The following is a 20,781-nucleotide window of genomic DNA, read 5'->3' on the forward strand; positions in this document are numbered from 1 at the left end:
TCTGGATAGGAGCGAAAGCAACAGGGCAGTTGTTATGGGGGACTTTAACTTTCCAAATATTGACTGGAAACTCTATAGTTCGAGTACTTTAGATGGGTCCATTTTTGTCCAATGTGTGCAGGAGGGTTCCCTGACACAGTATGTAGATAGGCCAACGAGAGGCGAGGCCATATTGGATTTGGTACTGGGTAATAAACCAGGATAGGTTTTAGATTTGGAGGTTAGTGACCACAATTCGATTACGTTTACTTTAGTGGTGGAAAGGGATAGGTATATACCGCAGGGCGAGAGTTATATCTGGGGGAAAGGCAATTATGATGCGATGAGGCAAGACTTAGGATGCATCAGATGGAGAGGAAAACTGCGTGTCCTTGATAAGTATGTACCTGTCAGGCAGGGAGGACGTGGTCGAGCAAGGGAACCATGGTTTACTAAGGCAGTCGAAACACTTGTCAAGAGGAAGAAAGAGGCTTATGTAAAGATGAGACATGAAGGTTCAGTAAGGGCACTCGAGAGTTACAAGTTAGCTAGGAAGGACCTAAAGAGAGAGCTAAGAAGAGCTAGGAGGTGACATGAGAAGTCTTTGGCAGGTAGGATCAAGGATAACCCTAAAGCTTTCTATAGATATGTCAGGAATAAAAGAATAACTAGGGTAAGAGTAGGGCCAGTCAAGGACAGTAGTGGGAAGTTGTGCTTGGAGTCCGAGGAGATAGGAGAGGTGCTAAATGAATATTTTTCGTCAGCATTCACACAGGAAAAAGACAATGTTGTCGAGGAGAATACTGAGATTCAGGCTACTAGATTAGAAGGGCTTGAGTGTCATAAGGAGGAGGTGTTAACAATTCTGGAAAGGGTGAAAATAGATAAGTCCCCTGGGCTGGATGGCATATATCCTAGGATTCTCTGGGAAGCTAGGGAGGAGATTGCTGAGCCTTTGGCTTTGATCTTTAAGTCATCTTTGTCAACAGGAATAGTGCCAGAAGACTGGAGGATAGCAAATGTTGTCCCCTTGTTGAAGAAGGGGAGTAGAGTCAACCCCAGTAATTATAGACCAATGAGCCTTACTTCTGTTGTGGGAAAAATCTTGGAAAGGTTTATAAGAGATAGGGTGTATAATCATCTGGAAAGGAATAATTTGATTAGACATAGTCAACATGGTTTTGTGAAGGGTAGGTCGTGCCTCACAAACCTTATTGAGTTATTTGAGAAGGTGACCAAACAGGTGGATGAGGGTAAAGCAGTTGATGTGGTGTATATGGATTTCATTAAAGCATTTGTTAAGGTTCCCCACGGTAGGCTACTGCAGAAAACACGGAAGCATGGGATTCAGGGAGATTTAGCAGTTTGGATCAGAAATTGGCTAGCTGGAAGAAGACAAAGTGTGGTGGTTGATGGGAAGTGTTCAGACTGGAGTCCAGTTACTAGTGGTGTGCCACAAGGATCTGTTTTGGGGCCACTGCTGTTTGTCATTTTTATAAATGACCTGGAGGAGGGCGTAGAAGGATGGGTGAGTAAATTTGCAGATGACACTAAAGTCAGTGGAGTTGTGGACAGTGCGGAAGGATGTTACAAGTTACAGAGGGACATCGATAAGCTGCAGCGCTGGGCTGAGAGGTGGCAAATGGAGTTTAATGCGGAAAAGTGTGAGGTGATTCATTTTGGAAGGAATAACAGGAAGACAGAGTACTGGGCTAATGGTAAGGATCTTGGCAGTGTGGATGAGCAGAGAGATCTCGGTGTTCATGTACATAGATCCCTGAAAGTTGCCACTCAGGTTGAGAGGGTTGTTAACATAGAACATAGAACAATACAGCGCAGTACAGACCTTCGGCCCACGATGTTGAACCAAAACAAAAGCCATCTAACCTACACTATGCCATTATCATCCATATGTTTATCCAATAAACTTTTAAATGCCCTCAATGTTGGCGAGTTCACTACTGTAGCAGGTAGGGCATTCCATGGCCTCACTACTCTTTGCGTAAAGAACCTACCTCTGACCTCTGTCCTATATCTATTACCCCTCAGTTTAAAGCTATAACAGTTAAGAAGGCGTACGGTGTGTTAGCTTTTATTGGTAGAGGGATTGAGTTTTGGAGCCATGAGGTCATGTTGCAGCTGTACAAAGCTCTGGTGTGGCCGCATTTGGAGTTTTACGTGCAGTTCTGGTCGCCCCGTTATAGGAAGGATGTGGAAGCATTGGAAAGGATGCAGATGAGATTTACCAGAATGTTGCCTGGTGTGGAGGGAAGATCTTATGAGGAAAGGCTGAGGGACTTGAGGCTGTTTTCATTTGAGAGCAGAAGGTTAAGAGGTGACTTAATTGAGGCATACAAGATGATCAGAGGATTGGATAGGGTGGACAGTGAGAGCCTTTTTCCTCGGATGGTGATGTCTAGCACGAAGGGACATAGCTTTAAATTGAGGGGAGATAGATATAAGACAGATGTCAGAGGTAGGTTCTTTACTCAGAGACTAGTAAGGGTGTGGAATGCCATGCCTGCAACAGTAGTGGACTCGCCAACACTAAGGGTATTCAAATGGTCATTGGCTAGACATATAGACGATAAGGGAATAGTGTAGATGGGCTTTAGAGTGGTTTCACAGGTCGGTGCAACATCGAGGGCCGAAGGGCCTGTACTGCGCTGTAATGTTCTATGTTCTAGAAACTGAGTAGGAATAAATGTTTGCTGATGACACAAAACTTGGTGGGAATGTGAGTGGTGAGGAGGATGTGAACAGTTCTCTTGGAGATTTAGACAAGTTGAGTGAGTGGACAAATAAATGACAGATGAAGTTTAACGTGGATAAATTTGAAGTTATCCACTTTGGCAGAAAAAACATAATGGCAGAATATTATTTAAATTGTGGTGCACAAAAGGACCTGGGAGTCCCTGTGCACCAGCCACTGAAAGCATGCAGGCAGGTGCAGTAAGCACCAAGGCAAATGAAAAGTTGACCTTCATTGCAAGAGGCCTTGAGTACAGGAGCAAGGATGTCTTACTGCAGAGACTACACCTGGAGTATTGTGTGCAGTTTTGGTCTCCTTGCCTGAGAAATAATATACGGACCACAGAGGGAGTGCAGCGAAGGTTCACCAGACTGATTCCCGGGATTGTACTATGAGGAACTATTGGGTCGACTGGGCCTGTATTCACTGGAATTTCGAAGAATGAGAAGGAATCTAATTGCAACATACCAAATTCTGAGAGGGCTGGACAGACTGGATGTGGGAATGTTGCTTTCTCTGGCTGGGGTGGTCAAGGTCAAGGCATCACAGTCTCAGCATAGAGGGTAGGCCATTTAGGACTCAGATGAGGGTGGTGAACCTGTGGAATTCTCTACCACAGAAGGCTGTGGAGGCAAAGTCACTAAATATATTTAAGAAAGAAATAGACTAGATTTCTAAACTCTAAAGGTGTCAAGGAGTATGGGGAGAGCATTGGAGTATGGTGTTGAGATAGAGGATCAGCCATGGACTTATTGAATGGCGGAGCAAGCTCGAAGGGCTGAATGACCTACTCCCGCTCCCATTTTCTATGTTTCCATTTGAAAAATACAGGCAGCGGAATTCTCCATTTGCAGGACCCTCCGGTCCACTGGCAGTGCACCCACGCCCACGGGATTCCAACAGCGTATGGTGGCCACAATGGGGAGCCCCATTGGCCAGGCTGTTGGGACAGAGAATCGCCCTGGCGGTCGGGACATTCCGTCCCAGAAAATGCGGCTGGCAGACCGAAGAATCCCGCCCAGAATCTGTCAAAGTGGCATCAAATCGGGGAAGCTGAAGTACAAAAGAATTGGGAGGGTGAGACAGAGCTGAATTATGGAGCTGTGGGGTAGGATTCTTCATGTGCCCTATACCTTTGATTGGAATCAATTACGCTGACTCATTGATGGACTTTTCTTTCCGGTGTTATTTGTGTCATGCCTGTTTTGTTCTGTGTTATTATTAGGTTAAAAGTTCAAGTGTTTTTTGTCGACCTTCCTTTTTGCAGTGGGTTGCAGGACTAATATTCTTCATATTTCCCGGCGTGTCCTATTCTCTCCGAGCCTGTTACCGGCCACTCCATGTGTACTTTGGACTGGGACTATTTATTCTGGCTATCGGGACCTCCTTGCTCGGGATCACGGAGAAACTGCTCTTCTCCATCGGGTAAGGTTCAGTGCGGCACTGGAGGGATTGGAGAATATTTTCAAGCTGTCCAAGCAATATTTGACTCGGGAAATCATTTAAAAATGCCGTAGGCATCCCCATTTCAGGATTCCCAACCTGGTTCCTTGGCTGCCTAATTTTCAGGAGTGCCTTTTAAAGGTAGTGGGTTTGTTCATGTCGAAAGCTGGCATCTGACACTCCACACTCCCAACTTGACCAGCTCCATTGTGAATGAATGTTTGTGGCCGGGGTGCCAATGAAGCCGACTGCTTTTGCCTGGAAGGTGTATGTAAAGCCTCAAGTGTTTTTAGAGCTGTGTTTACCCTGGAAAGTGAAGAGTAATCCACTACACTCCTGTGTGGTGTAGATGGTGGACAGGCTTAGGGGAGTTATGAGTTGCTGGCCACAGGATTACCAGCCTCCGACCTGCATTTGCAGCCTGCACTTACGGTGGCACAGTGGTTAGCACTATTGCTTCACAGCTCCAGGGCCCTGGGTTGCATTCTGGCCTCTGCTGTGGGTTTCCTCCGAGTGCTCAGGTTTCCTCCCACAGTCCAAAGATGTGCAGATTAGATGGATTGGCCATGCTAAATTGCCCCTCAGTGTCCAAAAGGTGAGGTTGAGTTATTGGGTTACGGGGATAGGGTGGAGGCATGGGCTTGGGTAAGGTGTGCTTCCTAAGGGCTGGTGCAGGCTTGATGGGTCGAATGACCTTCTTCTGCACCTATTCTATGATTCTATGATTTATATTGTCAGTCCAGTTCAGTTTCTGGTCAATGGTAAGCCCAGGATGTTGATTGTTGGGGATTCAGTGATGGTAATGCCATTGAATGTCAAGGGTGATGGTAAGATTCTCTCTTCTTGGAGATGACCATTGCCTAGTACTTGTATCAGGCAAGAGTGGTTAGGGGGGGTCGAGGCCATACGATTGAAACCCGAGGAATAGTGTGAGGTAGACTGGGCACCAGATGCTGAAGTTCAGATTGCTGATGCTTGTGATTGAATAAATCTTTTCCCTTGCAGGAGCACTTACTCCAAGTTTGCGGCTGAGGGAGTATTGGCGAATGTGCTGGGCCTGGTGCTGATCGGCTTTGGATTGACGGTCGTATATGTCGTGACACGCAGCGAGTGGAAGCGAGTAACAAGCCCTGAGGAGGAAGCCCTCTCCATGCACTTCAAAACCCTGACAGAGAGGGACAGCCCCGATTCACCACAGGGATCATAAAGGTCAAAGTTCAAACCAATACCATCAAGTGAATATAAATTATAACCTTGGTCATGCTGTAGTAAGTGAGTGAGTGCTAAAAGCACAGGGTCCGTTGATGTATCACTCTGTCTCTTTTTTGTTAATAAATCCCACACTGATTTTCTTATTTAATGAAAGGAAGTCTCGTTTCCCCCAATAGATTGTGTTTTGGGTGCACCTCATATCCCAGCAAGTTAGAAGACGGAATAAAATGAATTGATTAAAGGATAATAATTATTCATTTACCCTGGGAAGTTGGATGGTAAGGTCGCCAGTCCATTATGTTTTTCATCACTGGGGCCAAATCCAGTTCAGGCTGTAGGAGACTTGTGTGGAAAGAGCTGAACTAATCTCAGCCCAGTTTCCAATGGGCATGGGGCCATGGCAACCCAAGAGAGGCTGCAGGAACTCTGGCATAAGAAACAGGATTAATACCATCTCGGGACAATGAGGAGCTCTCTTAAGGTTGTGACTGGGGCTGGGACAGAATTAAGAGGAGCCAGACCTAGTCTACCTGATATTGGCATAAGGTTCCCTAGCACCAACATTCATTAGCTTCACAACTACCAAATCAAATTAAACCTTACGCCTGAGGTACGAACTGGACTTTGCGAACTTCCCAAATAAACAGGCAAGATCAATTAATTGCCCTGAATTGACCACTTCCTATCCGCACTAGATGAATTTCTTTGTTTTTAAAGCACTTTCAGACATAGAATAATAGAATCACTGCAGTGCAGAAGGAGTCAATTCGGCCCATCAAGACTGCATCGATTGTCTGAAAGAGCCCACTCCTCCACTTCACTCTGGACACTAAGGGGCAATTTGACATGGCCAATCCACCTAACTTGCACATCTTTGGACTGTGGGAGGAAACTGGAGCACTCAGAGGAAACCCATGCAGACACGGGAGGAACGTACTAACTCCTGGGGCTGGTTTAGCACAGGGCTAAAGAGCTGGCTTTTAAAGCAGGCCAGCAGCACGGTTCAATTCCCGTACCAGCCTCCTAGAACAGGCACTGGAATGTGGCGACTAGGGGCTTTTCACAGTAACTTCATTTGAAACCTACTTGTGACAATAAGCGATTTTCAATTTTTTTCCACACAGTCACCCAAGGGCGGAATCAAACCCGGGTCTCCGACACTGTGAGGCAGCAGTGCTAACCCCTTTGCCACTCCGCTGCCCCTCTAAAATGAAATCAGACTAATCTAGAATCACAGAAACCCTACAATGCAGAAGCAGGCCATTCGGACATTGAATCAGCACCAATCCACCACTGCCGAGACCCACTCCCTCACTCTATTCTCGTAAACCCACCTAACGTGCACATCTTTGGACTGTGGGAGAAAACTGGAGCACCCGGAGGAAACCCACGCAGACATGAAGAGAATGCGCAAACTCCACACACAGTTACCCAAGGCCAGATTCAAACCCAGGTCCCTGGTGCTGTGAGGCTGCAGTGCTAAATATTGTGCTGTCCTTGTGGTTGTGGCATCCTGTGGTTGTGGAAGGAGCAAATCTTTCTTTCTTTTCCCGCTGAACCAGGTGTTTTTCTCTTTTTAATGTCCAGCCGCTTGTCCAGCAGGGAGTGCGTGAACTCGATAAGGAGCAGGAACTCTGGATTAATTTCCCACGACTAAACGGGGGAGGGAGGTTGGCGTCAAGATGACAATCCAGTCTCATATTCCCACCACAGCTTGGAGCAACCAAGCTGAGTCCCGGATCAGAAATTGAAGCCTCTTAGTTTGTATGGTCCAGTTCTACTGCCCCAACCTATTGGAGCTATTGGATGACAAACACACTGGAGCCACTTAATTCCTGACAGTGGTAAGTCAGATAGGGACAGATGCCCACTTACTCATGGAGTGCACTCTTTAAACTCTTGGGGGGGGGAGGGGGGGGGTGATTGAAGGAGAAGCCATCACCACTGCTTCTGATGCCAGCAATGTGGGCCTTGAGCTCTTCCGGTGCCATATCAATAGTTCTATCGACAGGACTGGGACCAGAGGCTTCATTAGCAAGAAGGTCAATTTTTGTGTCATAGTAACTAATAAATGAGAGGGCATCGAACGATGCCCTCCGCCCAGTGCCAAGCTTCTCTTGGAGACACATCCTTCAACCTGCCTTATTTACTTCAATTTCTATACTAAACAGTAAATATATTTGTATTCACTTGATGATTTTATTCAGTGAGGATCAAATGTAGCCTAACACCACCCGGTGGGAAAGAGGAATCAACTTAGTTGTAACATGGACTTCCAGCTCACAGTTGCCTGGCACCCACTGGGCTAGTTGGGTTAAAATAGCCCCCAGTGAGATGGAGGAGACTGATTCCTGAGTCTCAGATACTCATTTGCTTACACAAGCCTTTGTCAAAGGGACATTGCTCAGTGAAGTGTTCCTTCATCCTGCTTTGCAAATATGGAACACTTTCCAGTGGAGTTGCCAACACTGATTGGATGTATTCCTGGAGGATTTGTCACATGACTTCATGCCCCCTGCAGACCTGCATGGGTTACAGGTCAACGCAATTCCTTCCCATGGCCACTTGGAAAGAGGTCAGACCCCCTCCAGTAAACAATGGGATGAAAATTAACTGTTATAAAACCGCTTTCTTTTCCATCTCCAACAATATTATAAAAGTGTTCAAAGGGAATTAAAGATAAACTTTGTTTTAATGTCCCTCTATTATTTTCTGAATTATTCTCAGCAACATCCGAGAGATGAATCTATAATACCCGAAGATTCCAGGACAATCCTGGAGGGTTGGCAACTTGGTGCCCAGTGTTTAGGGAAGCCATTACTCAGAAAAAGATTTTGCTTCTCCAAAACTTTAATCTTTGCATTCCAGCCTCCAGGATCAGGGGAGGTTATTTGGCCTCTGCTCTAACCCCAAGGGAGGGTGGAGCAACATGAGTATGCTTTCTGTTGTCCACTCTGGCACCACAGGAATGTCAGATGGGCAATGGGGAAAATGGAGGACGGGTGTAGCATGGGACAAGGAAAAGTCACTAAGTTAGTGTGATTCCGGAACTGTCCAATGCACCAAGTTATGATATTCATGCTGAAGACAGGTCAAGAGCACCTGCACTCATAGAACATTACAGTGCAGTACAGGCCCTTCGGCCCTCGATATTGCGCCGACCTGTGAAACCACTCTAAAGCCCATCTACACTATTCCCTTATCGTCCATATGTCTATCCAATGACCATTTGAATGCCCTTAGTGTTGGCGAGTCCGCTACAGTTGCAGGCAGGGCATTCCATGCCCTTACTACTCTCTGAGTAAAGAACCTAATTCTGACATCTGTCTTATATCTATCTCCCCTCAATTTAAAGCTATGTCCCCTCGTGCTATCCATCACCATCCGAGGAAAAAGGCTCTCACTGTCCACCCTACCTAATCCTCTGATCATCTTCTATGCCTCAATTAAGTCACCTCTTAACCTTCTTCTCTCTAACGAAAACAGCCTCAAGTCCCTCAGCCTTTCCTCATAAGATCTTCCCTCCATACCAGGCAACATTCTGGTAAATCTCCTCTGCAACCTTTCCAATGCTTCCACAGGCTTCCTATAATGCGGCGACGAGAATTGCACGCAATACTCCAAATGCGGCCACACCAGAGTTTTGTACAGCTGCAACAAGACCTCATGGCTCCGAAACTCAATCCCTCTACCAATAAAAGCTAACACACCGTACGCCTTCTTAACAACCGTCTCAACCTGAGTGGCAGGATCTATGTACATGGACACCGAGATCTCTCTGCACATCCACACTGCCAAGAATCTTACCATTAGCCCTGTACTCTGTCTTCCTGTTATACCTTCCAAAATTAATCACCTCACATTTTTCCGCATTAAACTCCATTTGCCACCTCTCAGCCCAGCGCTGCAGCTTATCTATGTCCCTCTGTAACTTGTAACGTCCTTCCGCATTGTCCACAACTCCACCGACTTTAGTGTCATCTGCAAATTTACTCACCCATACTTCTACGTCCTCGTCCAGGTCATTTAATGAAAATGACAAACAGCAGTGGCCCCAAAACAGATCCTTGTGGTACACCACTAGAACTGGACTCCAGTCTGAACATTTCCCATCAACCACCACCCTCTGTCTTACAGCTAGCCAATTTCTGATCCCAACTGCTAAATTGCTCTGAATCCCATGCCTCCGTATTTTCGGCAATAGTCTACCGTGGGGAACCTTCTCAAATGCTTTACTGAAATCCATATACACCACATCAACTGCTTTACCCTCATCCACCTGTTTGGCTGCCTTCTCAAAGAACTCAATAAGGTTTGTGAGGCACAACCTACCCTTCACAAAACCGGGTTGACTATCTGTAATCAAATTATTCCTTTCCAGATGATCATACATCCTATCTCTTATTAACCTTTCCAAGACCTTGCCCAGAACAGTAAGGCTCACTGGTCTATAGTTACCAGGGTTGTCTCTTCTCCGCTTCTTGAACCATATTTGCTATCCTCCAGTCTTCTGGCACTTTTCCTGTAGACAAAGATGACTTAAAGATCAAAGCCAAAGGCTCAGCATTCTCCTCCCTAGCTTTCCAGAGAATCCTAGGAAAAATCCCATCCGGCCCAGGGGACTTACAAAGAACAAAGAACAAAGAAATGTACAGCACAGGAACAGGCCCTTCGGCCCTCCAAGCCCGTGCCGACCATGCTGCCCAACTAAACTACAATCTTCTACACTTCCTGGGTCCGTATCCCTCTATTCCCATCCTATTCATGTATTTGTCAAGATGCCCCTTGAATGTCACTATCGTCCCTGCTTCCACCACCTCCTCCGGTAGCGAGTTCCAGGCACCCACTACCCTCTGCGTAAAAAACTTGCCTCGTACATCGACTCTAAACCTTGCCCCTCTCACCTTAAACCTATGCCCCCTAGTAATTGACCCCTCTACCCTGGGGAAAAGCCTCTGACTATCCACTCTGTCTATGCCCCTCATAATTTTATAGACCTCTATCAGGTCTCCCCTCAACCTCCGACGTTCCAGTGAGAATAAACAGAGTTTATTCAACCGCTCCTCATAGCTAATGCCCTCCATACCAGGCAACATTCTGGTAAATCTCTTCTGCACCCTCTCTAAATCCTTCTGGTAGTGTGGCGACCAGAATTGAACACTATACTCCAAGTGTGGCCTAACTAAGATTCTATACAGCTGCAACATGACTTGCCAATTCTTATACTCAATGCCCTAGCCAATGAAGGCAAGCATGCCGTATGCCTTCTTGACTACCTTCTCCACCTGTGTTTCCCCTTTCAATGACCTGTGGACCTGTACTCCTAGATCTCTTTGACTTTCAATACTCTTGAGGGTTCTACCATTCACTGTATATTCCCTACCTGCATTAGACCTTCCAAAATGCATTACCTCACATTTGTCCGGATTAAACTCCATCTGCCATCTCTCCGCCCAAGTCTCCAAACAATCTAAATCCTGCTGTTTCCTCTGACAGTCCTCATCACTTTCCGCAATTCCACCAACCTTTGTGTCGTCTACAAACTTACTAATCAGACCAGTTACATTTTCCTCCAAATCATTTATATATACTACAAACAGCAAAGGTCCCAGCACTGATCCCTGTAGAACACCACTGGTCACAGCCCTCCAATTAGAAAAGCATCCTTCCATTGCTACTCTCTGCCTTCTATGACCTAGCCAGTTCTGTATCCAGCTTGCCAGCTCACCCCTGATCCCGTGTGACTTCACCTTTTGTACTAGTCTACCATGAGGGACCTTGTCAAAGGCCTTACTAAAGTCCATATAGACAACATCCACTGCCCTACCTGCATCAATCATCTTAGTGACCTCCTCGAAAAACTCTATCAAGTTAGTGAGACACGACCTCCCCTTCACAAAACCATGCTGCCTCTCACTAATACGTCCATTTGCTTCCAAATGGGAGTAGATCCTGTCTCGAAGAATTCTCTCCAGTAATTTCCCTACCACTGAAGTAAGGCTCACCGGCCTGTAGTTCCCTGGATTATCCTTGCTACCCTTCTTAAACAGAGGAACAACATTGGCTATTCTCCAGTCCTACGGGACATCCCCTGAAGACAGTGAGGATCCAAAGACTTCTGTCAAGGCCTCAGCAATTTCCTCTCCAGCCTCCTTCAGTATTCTGGGGTAGATCCCATCAGGCCCTGGGGACTTATCTACCTTAATATTTTATAAGACACCCAACACCTCGTCTTTTTGGATCTCAATGTGATCCAGGCTATCTACACACCCTTCTCCAGACTCAACATCTACCAATTTCTTCTCTTTGGTGAATACTGATGCAAAGTATTAATTTAGTACCTCGCCCATTTCCTCTGGCTCCACACATAGATTCCCTTGCCTATCCTTCAGTGGGCCAACCCTTTCCCTGGCTACCCTCTTGCTTTTTATGTACGTGTAAAAAGCCTTGGGATTTTCCTTAACCAATGACTTTTCATGACCCCCTTCTAGCCCTCCTGACTCCTTGCTTAAGTTCCTTCCTACTTTCCTTATATTCCACGCAGGCTTCGTCTGTTCCCAGCCTTTTAGCCCTGACAAATGCCTCCTTTTTCTTTTTGATGAGGCCTACAATATCTATCGTTATCCAATGTTCCCGAAAATTGCCGTATTTATACTTCTTCCTCACAGGAACATGCCGGTCCTGAATTCCTTTCAACTGACACTTGAAAGCCTCCCACATGTCAGATGCAGATTTGCCCTCAAACATCCGCCCCCAATCTATGTTCTTCAGTTCCCGCCTAATATTGTTATAATTAGCCTTCCCCCAATTTAGCACATTCATCCTAGGACCACTCTTATCCTTGTCCACCAGTACTTTAAAACTTACTGAATTGTGGTCACTGTTACCGAAATGCTTCCTACTGAAACATCTACCACCTGGCTGGGCTCATTCCCCAATACTGGTCCAGTACCGCCCCTTCCCTAGTTGGACTGTCTACATTTTGTTTTAAGAAGCCCTCCTGGATGCTCCTTACAAACTCTGCCCCGTCTAAGCCCCTGGCACGAAGTGAGTCCCAGTCAATATTGGGGAAGTTGAAGTCTCCCATCACCACAACCCTGTTGTTTTTACTCTTTTCCAAAATCTGTCTACCTATCTGCTCCTCTATCTCCCGCTGGCTGTTGGGAGGCCTGTAGTAAACCCCCAACATTGTGACTGCACCCTTCTTATTCCTGATCTCTACCCATATAGCCTCACTGCCCTCTCAGGTGTCCTCCCGCAGTACAGCTGTGATATTCTCCCGAACCAGTAGCGCAACTCAGCCTCCCCTTTTACATCCCCCTCTATCCCGCCTGAAACATCGAAAGCCCACCATGGTGCCACTGCTCTGGCTGCTGCTGTTTTCCCCTGATAGGCTATCCCCCCCCCGACAGTATCCAAAGGGGTATACCTGTTCGAGAGGGGGACAACCACAGGGGATTCCTGCACTGACTGCCTGCCCTTTCTGGTGGTCACCCATTTCTCTGCCTGCACCTTGGGTGTGACCACATTTACATAACTGCGATCTATGACGCTTTCCGCCACCTGCATGCTCCTAAGTGCATCCAATTGCTGCTCCAATCGAACCATGCGGTCTGTGAGGAGCTCCAGTTGGGTGCACTTTCTGCAGATGAAGCCATCCGGGACGCTGGAAGCCTCCCGGACCTGCCACATCTCACAGTCAGAGCACTGCTCCCCTCTAACTGACATTGCGTCAATTAATTAAAATTTAAAAAAAAAATTTAATTTTAAAATATATTTTAAAAATTTTTTCAAAGTTACTGCTAACGATCTGTTTCCTAGCACTAGATTTCTAATAGAAATGCGAAAGCTAAATATAGTACTCTCCGATCTCTGGCTTAGATACCCCTCTAAATTATAATTAAGTAATTATGTTTAATTAGTTACCAATGCTTAATTTTTTTAATTTAGTGTAGATTCCCAACCAGCCACTCAGGCCACAGCTTTTCTGTGATGTCACTTCAGTTTCCCCCCGACACACACAATTTGAAAAAGGTATAAAAGTAAAAATGAGTAAAAATCACTTACTTACCTTCTTAGATGTTCTCAGGTTCTCTCCCTGACAGAGACTGCTCCTCCTCCTCCGAACGGCTCCCGAAACTAGGCCGCGATCTTTTACAATCTCCGCTCCGACTCGCAGCTCCCGCGTTTTTTAAATCTCCCGCGCTGTTTTCAAAGTCCCGGCTCACTCAGCTCCCGCGCTGTTTCCAAAGTCCCGGCTCACTCACCTCTCGCGCTGTTTTCAAAGTCCCGGCTCACTCAGCTCCCGCGCTGTTTTCAAAGTCCCTGCTCACTCAGCTCCCGCGCTGTTTTCAAAGTCCCGGCTCACTCAGCTCCCGCGCTGTTTTCAAAGTCCCGGCTCACTCACCTCTCGCGCTGTTTTCACTGTGTTTTCACTGGGACTTATCTATTTTCACACTTTCCAGAATTGCTAACACCTCCTCCTTGTGAACCTCAAGCCCTTCTTGTCTAGTATCCTGAATCTCAGTATTCTCCTCGACAATATTCATAGAATTTACAGTGCAGAAGGAGGCCATTCGGCCCATCGAGTCTGGACCGGCTCTTGGACCCTACACAAGGTCAACACCTCCACCCTATCCACATAACCCAGCAACCCCACCCAACACCAAGGGCAATTTTGGACACTAAGGGCAATTTATCATGGCCAGTCCACCTAACCTGCACATCTTTGGACTGTGGGAAGAAACCGGAGCACCCGGAGGAAACCCACGCACACACAGGGAGAATGTGCAGACTCCGCACAGACAGTAACCCAAGCCGGAATCGAACCGGGGACCCTGGAGCTGTGAAGCAATTGTGCTATCCACAATGCTACCGTGCTGCCCCTTCATATTGTCTTTTTCCTGTGTGAATAATGACGAAAAATATTTATTTAGCACCTCTCCTATCTCCTCGGACTCCACGCACAACTTACCACTACTGTTCTTGACTGGCCCTACTCTTACCCTAGTCATTATTTTATTCCTGACATCTGTAGAAATGATGTGGAGATGCCGGCGTTGGACTGGGGTGAGCACAGTACGAAGTCTTACAACACCAGGTTAAAGTCCAACAGGTTTGTTTCGATGTCACTAGCTTTCGGAGCGCTGCTCCTTCCTCAGGTGAATGAAGAGGTCTGTTCCAGAAACACATATATAGACAAATTCAAAGATGCCAAACAATGCTAGGAATGCGAGCATTAGCAGGTGATTAAATCTTTACAGATCCAGAGATGGGGTAACCCCAGGTTAAAGAGGTGTGAATTGTCTCAAGCCAGGACAGTTGGTAGGATTTCGCAGGCCAGATGGTGGGGGATGAATGTAATGTGACATGAATCCCAGGTCCCGGTTGAGGCCGCACTCATGTGTGCGGAACTTGGAAGTTCCGCACACATGAGTGCGGCCTCAACCGGGACCTGGGATTCATGTCACATTACATTCATCCCCCACCATCTGGCCTGCGAAATCCTACCAACTGTCCTGGCTTGAGACAATTCACACCTCTTTAACCTGGGGTTACCCCATCTCTGGATCTGTAAAGATTTAATCACCTGCTAATGCTCGCATTCCTGGCATTGTTTGGCATCTTTGAATTTGTCTATATATGTGTTTCTGGAACAGACCTCTTCATTCACCTGAGGAAGGAGCAGCGCTCCGAAAGCTAGTGACATCGAAACAAACCTGTTGGACTTTAACCTGGTGTTGTAAGACTTCGTATCTGTAGAAAGCTTTAGGGTTATCGTTGATCCTACCTGCCAAAGACTTATCGTGTCTCCTCCTGGCTTTTCTTAGCTCTCTCTTTAGGTCCTTCCTAGCTAACTTGTAACTCTCGAGCGTCCTAACTGAACCTTCACGTCTCATCTTTACATAAGCCTCCTTCTTCCTCTTGACAAGTGTTTCGACTGCTTTAGTAAACCACGGTTCCCTCGCTCGACCACTTCCTCCCTGCCTGGCAGGTCCATTGTGTCCATCTCCTGCGGTTTTCCTCTCCATCCGATGCACCCTAAGGCTTGCCTCATCACATCATAATTGCCTTTCCCCCAGATATAACTCTTGCCCTGCAGTATATACCTATCCCTTTCCATCACTGAAGTAAACGTAATCGAATTGTGGTCACTATCACCAAAGTGCTCACCTACCTCCAAATCTAACACTTGTCCTGGTTCATTACCCAGTACCAAATCCAATATGGCCTCGCCTCTCGTTGACCCATCTACATACTGTGTCAGGAAACCCTCCTGCACACATTGGACAAAAACGGACCCATCTAAAGTACTCGAACTATAGAGTTTTCAGTCAATATTTGGAAAGTTAAAGTCCCCCATAACAACTACCCTGTTGCTTTCGCTCCTATCCAGAATCATCTTTGCAATCCTTTCCTCTACATCTCTGGAACTTCTCGAAGGCCTATAGAACACCCCCAACAGGGTGACCTCTCCTTTCCTGTTTCTAACCTCAGCCCATACTACTTCAGTAGACGAGTCCTCATCAAACGTCCTTTCTGCCACTGTAATACCGTCCTTGACTAACAATGCCACCCCTGCCCCTATTTTACCACCTTCCCTGAGCTTAATAAAATATCTAAACCCCGGCACCTGCAACAACCATTCCTGTCCCTGCTCTATCCATGTCTCCAAAATGGCCACAACATCGAAGTCCCAGGTACCAACCCATGCTGCAAGTTCACCCACCTTATGCTCCTGGCATTGAAGAAGACACACTTTAAACCACCTTCCTGCCTGCCAGTACACTCCTGCAACTTTGAAACCTTACTCATGACCTCACTACTCTCAACCTCCTGTATACTGGAGCTGCAATTCACGTTCCCAATCCCCTGCTGATCTCCTTCTTTAATTGTCCTAAACAAGCACAACAAAGTTAGAAATTTGAATGCTATGTGTAGGGGTGAGCGAGGGAGGAAGAATTTTACTAATTTTTACCTAACTATTGACCCTGTGACTGATGGGGACAGTACTGAGGGATCTTTCCTCTGTATCTAACCCCATGCTGTACCTGTCTTGGGAGTGTTCAGTGAGACAGTGAGGACCTGTTCCATTCAAGTGAAAATAAAACCGTGAATAATTGACATTTGGGTTAATGCAAGAAAGAAAATTATGCAGGGGCAGGAAATCTAAAACATTAAATGCAGGAAATCGGCCAATGGGCTAGGTAGTGCCTGTGGAGAGAGCAAACAAATTAACATTCAAGGTATAGACCCATCATCAGTTATGAAAAACCATTCCGATCTGAAATGCTAACTGTTCTATTCTCTTCAGGGAAGCTGCATTGACCTGTTGAGTGTTTCCTGTTTATAAATATCCGACTGACTATTCTTCCATATAATTTAAGAAAACACTGGGATATTTCTGTGAGAATCCAGGACCAGGGCTTTGCGAGCGGATTATGCAATGGTGATGACAAGCTTCAACAACTTAGTCCTGATTTTCTGACCAATGCTTGCCACTTGCGAGGCCACACACTGAACAAGCCAGGCTGCACAGTAGTATTACAGAATGAAGGATTTTTCATGAAGTTTGTTGATTCCGTTAGTAAATGTCAACCATTCCAACTGGGACAGAACCACAATAGTGTCAAAAGACTGTAGAGAAACAGAAGGAGACCAAATGGGAAATCAGCATCCCATCATCAATTTGCTTATTTGTCTGTTACTGACTTCAGGTGGAAACTTGTGCCTATTGGTTAAATATTTGTTCATACATTTTGTTCTGTGTTATATTGTTAGAGTATTAAATAAATGTTGCAAACAAAATCAACTCTGTGTGCCGTGTGGTCCTCGTCTGCAGATTCAGTAGATCCACTTGTTCAGCCATTCCTATACAAAGACCTCCCTGCCATTCATTTCTCTAATAATTGAAGTTTTATAGCTGGGGCCAGATGGGTGACGATCTTTGGGAATTTCTATCAGAGTTTACCCAAATAACGCCGAGGGAGAGGTGGTGGCGTCGTGGTAATGTCACCGGACTGGTTATACACTAGTTTAATGCCCTGGTGGACACGGGTTCAAATCCCATCACTGCTGTTGGTGGAATTTAAATTCAATTAATGAACTCTGGAATATAATGAAACTATCACTGATTGTCATTTAAGGGCATCTTGACAAATACCTGAATAGAATGGGAATAGAGGGATACGGACCCCGGAAGTGCAGAAGCTTTTAGTTTAGATGGGCAGCATGATCGGCACAAGCTTGGAGGGCCGAAAGGCCTGTTCCTGTGCTGGACTTTTCTTTGTTCTTTGTTAAAAACCCATCTGGTTCACTAATGCCCTTTAAGGAAGGAGAAATTTGCCATCTTTACTAGGTCTGGTCCCCATGTGACTCCAGGTTCACAGCAATGTGACTGACTCTGATCTACCCTCTGAAATGGTCTTGCCAGTCAGTTCAAAGGCTATAAGGGGTGGACCATGAATTCTGGTATTAGCAGCTATGCCAGCGGTGGGGGAGTGGAGAGGATATTAGAGAACCAATAATGTAAAAAAATGTTACAAAGGGGAGAATAAATAACATTTTGCATGAAGTGTGAGGCATGGAATAATGGGGGTGGGCTAGGAGTTCAATGATAGGATGATGACTCAGGATCAGAGAGGGGCTTGCGCAAGGTGGAATGGTACATGAAGATGCAGGATGACTAATTTTTTTGCTGTGTTCTTGGACTGGTAAACCGCTGGTATTTGCAAAATCAAAACTGCAGAATTGAATCAGAGTTGGGAAAACGCAAATCCCCTTTGGACACAGAGGGCAATGTTCCAGCCATGTTGCATCTGGTGCAAATCCCTCTTTGTCTGTAAAAATACCGGTTTAGCCCTGCAGGATTTGCGTTGGGCATCTACTAGTTTGCCATGTTCCTGAGACCTCCTAGCAGCCAGAGGGCATGAATCAGATTAGTATACTTAAATCTTCATTTAAATATGCAGCATCTATTTTAAGGCCGATTCTCTAGTCTATTGCAGTTCTCTGACTCACCAGAATTGCATGAAGCCAGCGCGAATCACTACTGGTTGTCACAAACAGACTTGGTAAGCATGCTTGGGGCTCGGAGACCATTGTCGCTTGTTAGAGGTGAAAATATCCACACGAAGGCCTGAGTATAAGTAAAAAAGCAGTTTATTATATCAGAATTCTGGGAGAAAAGACCTGAGTGTAATCCAGCTCCTCGCCTGCTCCAAAAACCAATTCAATTGAATCCAAATGCATGGTCCCCACAAGAGAGACATACCAAATCCAGGCATTAACAAGCATGCGTCAATTCTCTGCTGGTTTGAAAAGGGGGTGGAGTAAGAGTTCTCTACCAGATGTCATTTTGTCACCACCCTTCTTTTCTTTAAACAAGAAACATGATCATGGACATATTATATTTACCCATCTATCCTTTACACTTAATTCTGCAATCTCAGAATTAATACATCTGCTTTGTGTCAGGGAAGTTTTAACTCTGAACTAATCAAACACCGGATTGGTCATAGGTATTTCAACTATCTTAACTTCCAATGAACACCATAAAACGAATATTTTCTTATTCTTACATACATGGTTTTGTACACTGATTAAAATTCCTCGTGTATCAAAATTACCCTGGAAATGTCAATAATAACATAAGAACTAGAAGCAGGAGTAGGCCATCTGGCCCCTCGAGCCTGCTCCACCATTCAATGAGATCATGGCTGATCTTTTGTGGACTCAGCTCCACTTTCCGGCCCGAACACCATAACCCTTAATCCCTTTAGAACATAGAACATAGAACATAGAACAATACAGCGCAGTACAGGCCCTTCGGCCCACGATGTTGCACCGAAACAAAAGCCATCTAACCTACACTATGCCATTATCATCCATATGTTTATCCAATAAACTTTTAAATGCCCTCAATGTTGGCGAGTTCACTACTGTAGCAGGTAGGGCATTCCACGGCCTCACTACTCTTTGCGTAAAGAACCTACCTCTGACCTCTGTCCTATATCTATTACCCCTCAGTTTAAAGTTATGTCCCCTCGTGCCAGCCATTTCCATCCGCGGGAGAAGGCTCTCACTGTCCACCCTATCCAACCCCCTGATCATTTTGTATGCCTCTATTAAGTCTCCTCTCAACCTTCTTCTCTCCAACGAAAACAACCTCAAGTCCATCAGCCTTTCCTCATAAGATTTTCCCTCCATACCAGGCAACATCCTAGTAAATCTCCTCTGCACCCGCTCCAAAGCCATCACTTCCTTCCTCTCATGCGGTGACCAGAACTGTACGCAATACTCCAAATTCGGCCGAACCAGAGTTCTGTACAGCTGCAACATGACCTCCTGACTCCGGAACTCAATCCCTCTACCAATAAAGGCCAACACTCCATTGGCCTTCTTCACAACCCGATCAACCTGGGTGGCAACTTTCAGGGATCTATGTACATGGACACCGAGATCCCTCTGCTCATCCACACTGTCAAGAACTTTACCATTAGCCAAATATTCCGCATTCCTGTTATTCCTTCCAAAGTGAATCACCTCACACTTCTCTACATTAAACTCCATTTGCCACCTCTCAGCCCAGCTCTGCAGCTTATCTATATCCCTCTGTAACCTGCTACATCCTTCCACACTATCGACAACACCACCGACTTTAGTATCGTCTGCAAATTTACTCACCCACCCTTCTGCGCCTTCCTCTAGGTAATTGATAAAAATGACAAACAGCAACGGCCCCAGAACAGATCCTTGTGGCACTCCACTTGTGACTGAACTCCATTCTGAACATTTCCCATCAACCACCACCCTCTGTCTTCTTTCAGCTAGCCAATTTCTGATCCACATCTCTAAATCACCCTCAATCCCCAGCCTCCGTATTTTCTGCAATAGCCTACCGTGGGGAACCTTATCAAACGCTTTGCTGAAATCCATATACACCACATCAACTGCTCTACCCTCATCTACCTGTTCAGTCACCTTCTCAAAGAACTCAATAAGGTTTGTGAGGCATGACCTACCCTTCACAAAGCCATGCTGACTATCCCTGATCATATTATTCCTATCTAGATGATTATAAATTTGTCTCTTATAATCCCCTCCAAGACTTTACCCACTACAGACGTGAGGCTCACCGGTCTATAGTTGCCGGGGTTGTCTCTGCTCCCCTTTTTGAACAAAGGGACCACATTTGCTATCCTCCAGTCCTCTGGCACTATTCCTGTAGCCAATGATGACATAAAAATCAAAGCCAAAGGTCCAGCAATCTCTTCCCTGGCCTCCCAGAGAATCCTAGGATAAATCCCATCAGGTCCTGGGGACTTATCTATGTTCAGCCCATCCAGAATTGCCAACACCTCTTTCCTACGTACCTCAATGCCATCTATTCTATT

General features: G+C 45.9%; 1 protein-coding gene across 2 annotated transcripts in view; it reads left to right on the plus strand.

Moving 5' to 3' along the window:
• cyb561 (cytochrome b561) overlaps positions 1-17,198 on the plus strand; it is a 114,654-nt gene extending 97,456 nt beyond the window's left edge. The window contains exons 5-8 of one of the 2 annotated variants that reach the window (XR_011937460.1): positions 3,999-4,156; positions 5,180-5,383; positions 6,974-7,230; positions 16,701-17,198. Coding sequence is in view for 1 of the 2 variants with exons in the window: in XM_072486946.1 (XP_072343047.1) it covers positions 3,999-4,156; positions 5,180-5,381 (360 nt within the window). In the remaining variant the exon portion in view is untranslated. The remainder of the gene's footprint in view (positions 1-3,998; positions 4,157-5,179; positions 5,384-6,973; positions 7,231-16,700) is intronic. The other variant, XM_072486946.1, reaches the window with a different exon arrangement.
• Positions 17,199-20,781: the final 3,583 nt, after the last annotated feature.

Source organism: Scyliorhinus torazame, chromosome 21, assembly GCF_047496885.1.
Source record: "Scyliorhinus torazame isolate Kashiwa2021f chromosome 21, sScyTor2.1, whole genome shotgun sequence".
Taxonomy (NCBI): domain Eukaryota; kingdom Metazoa; phylum Chordata; class Chondrichthyes; order Carcharhiniformes; family Scyliorhinidae; genus Scyliorhinus; species Scyliorhinus torazame.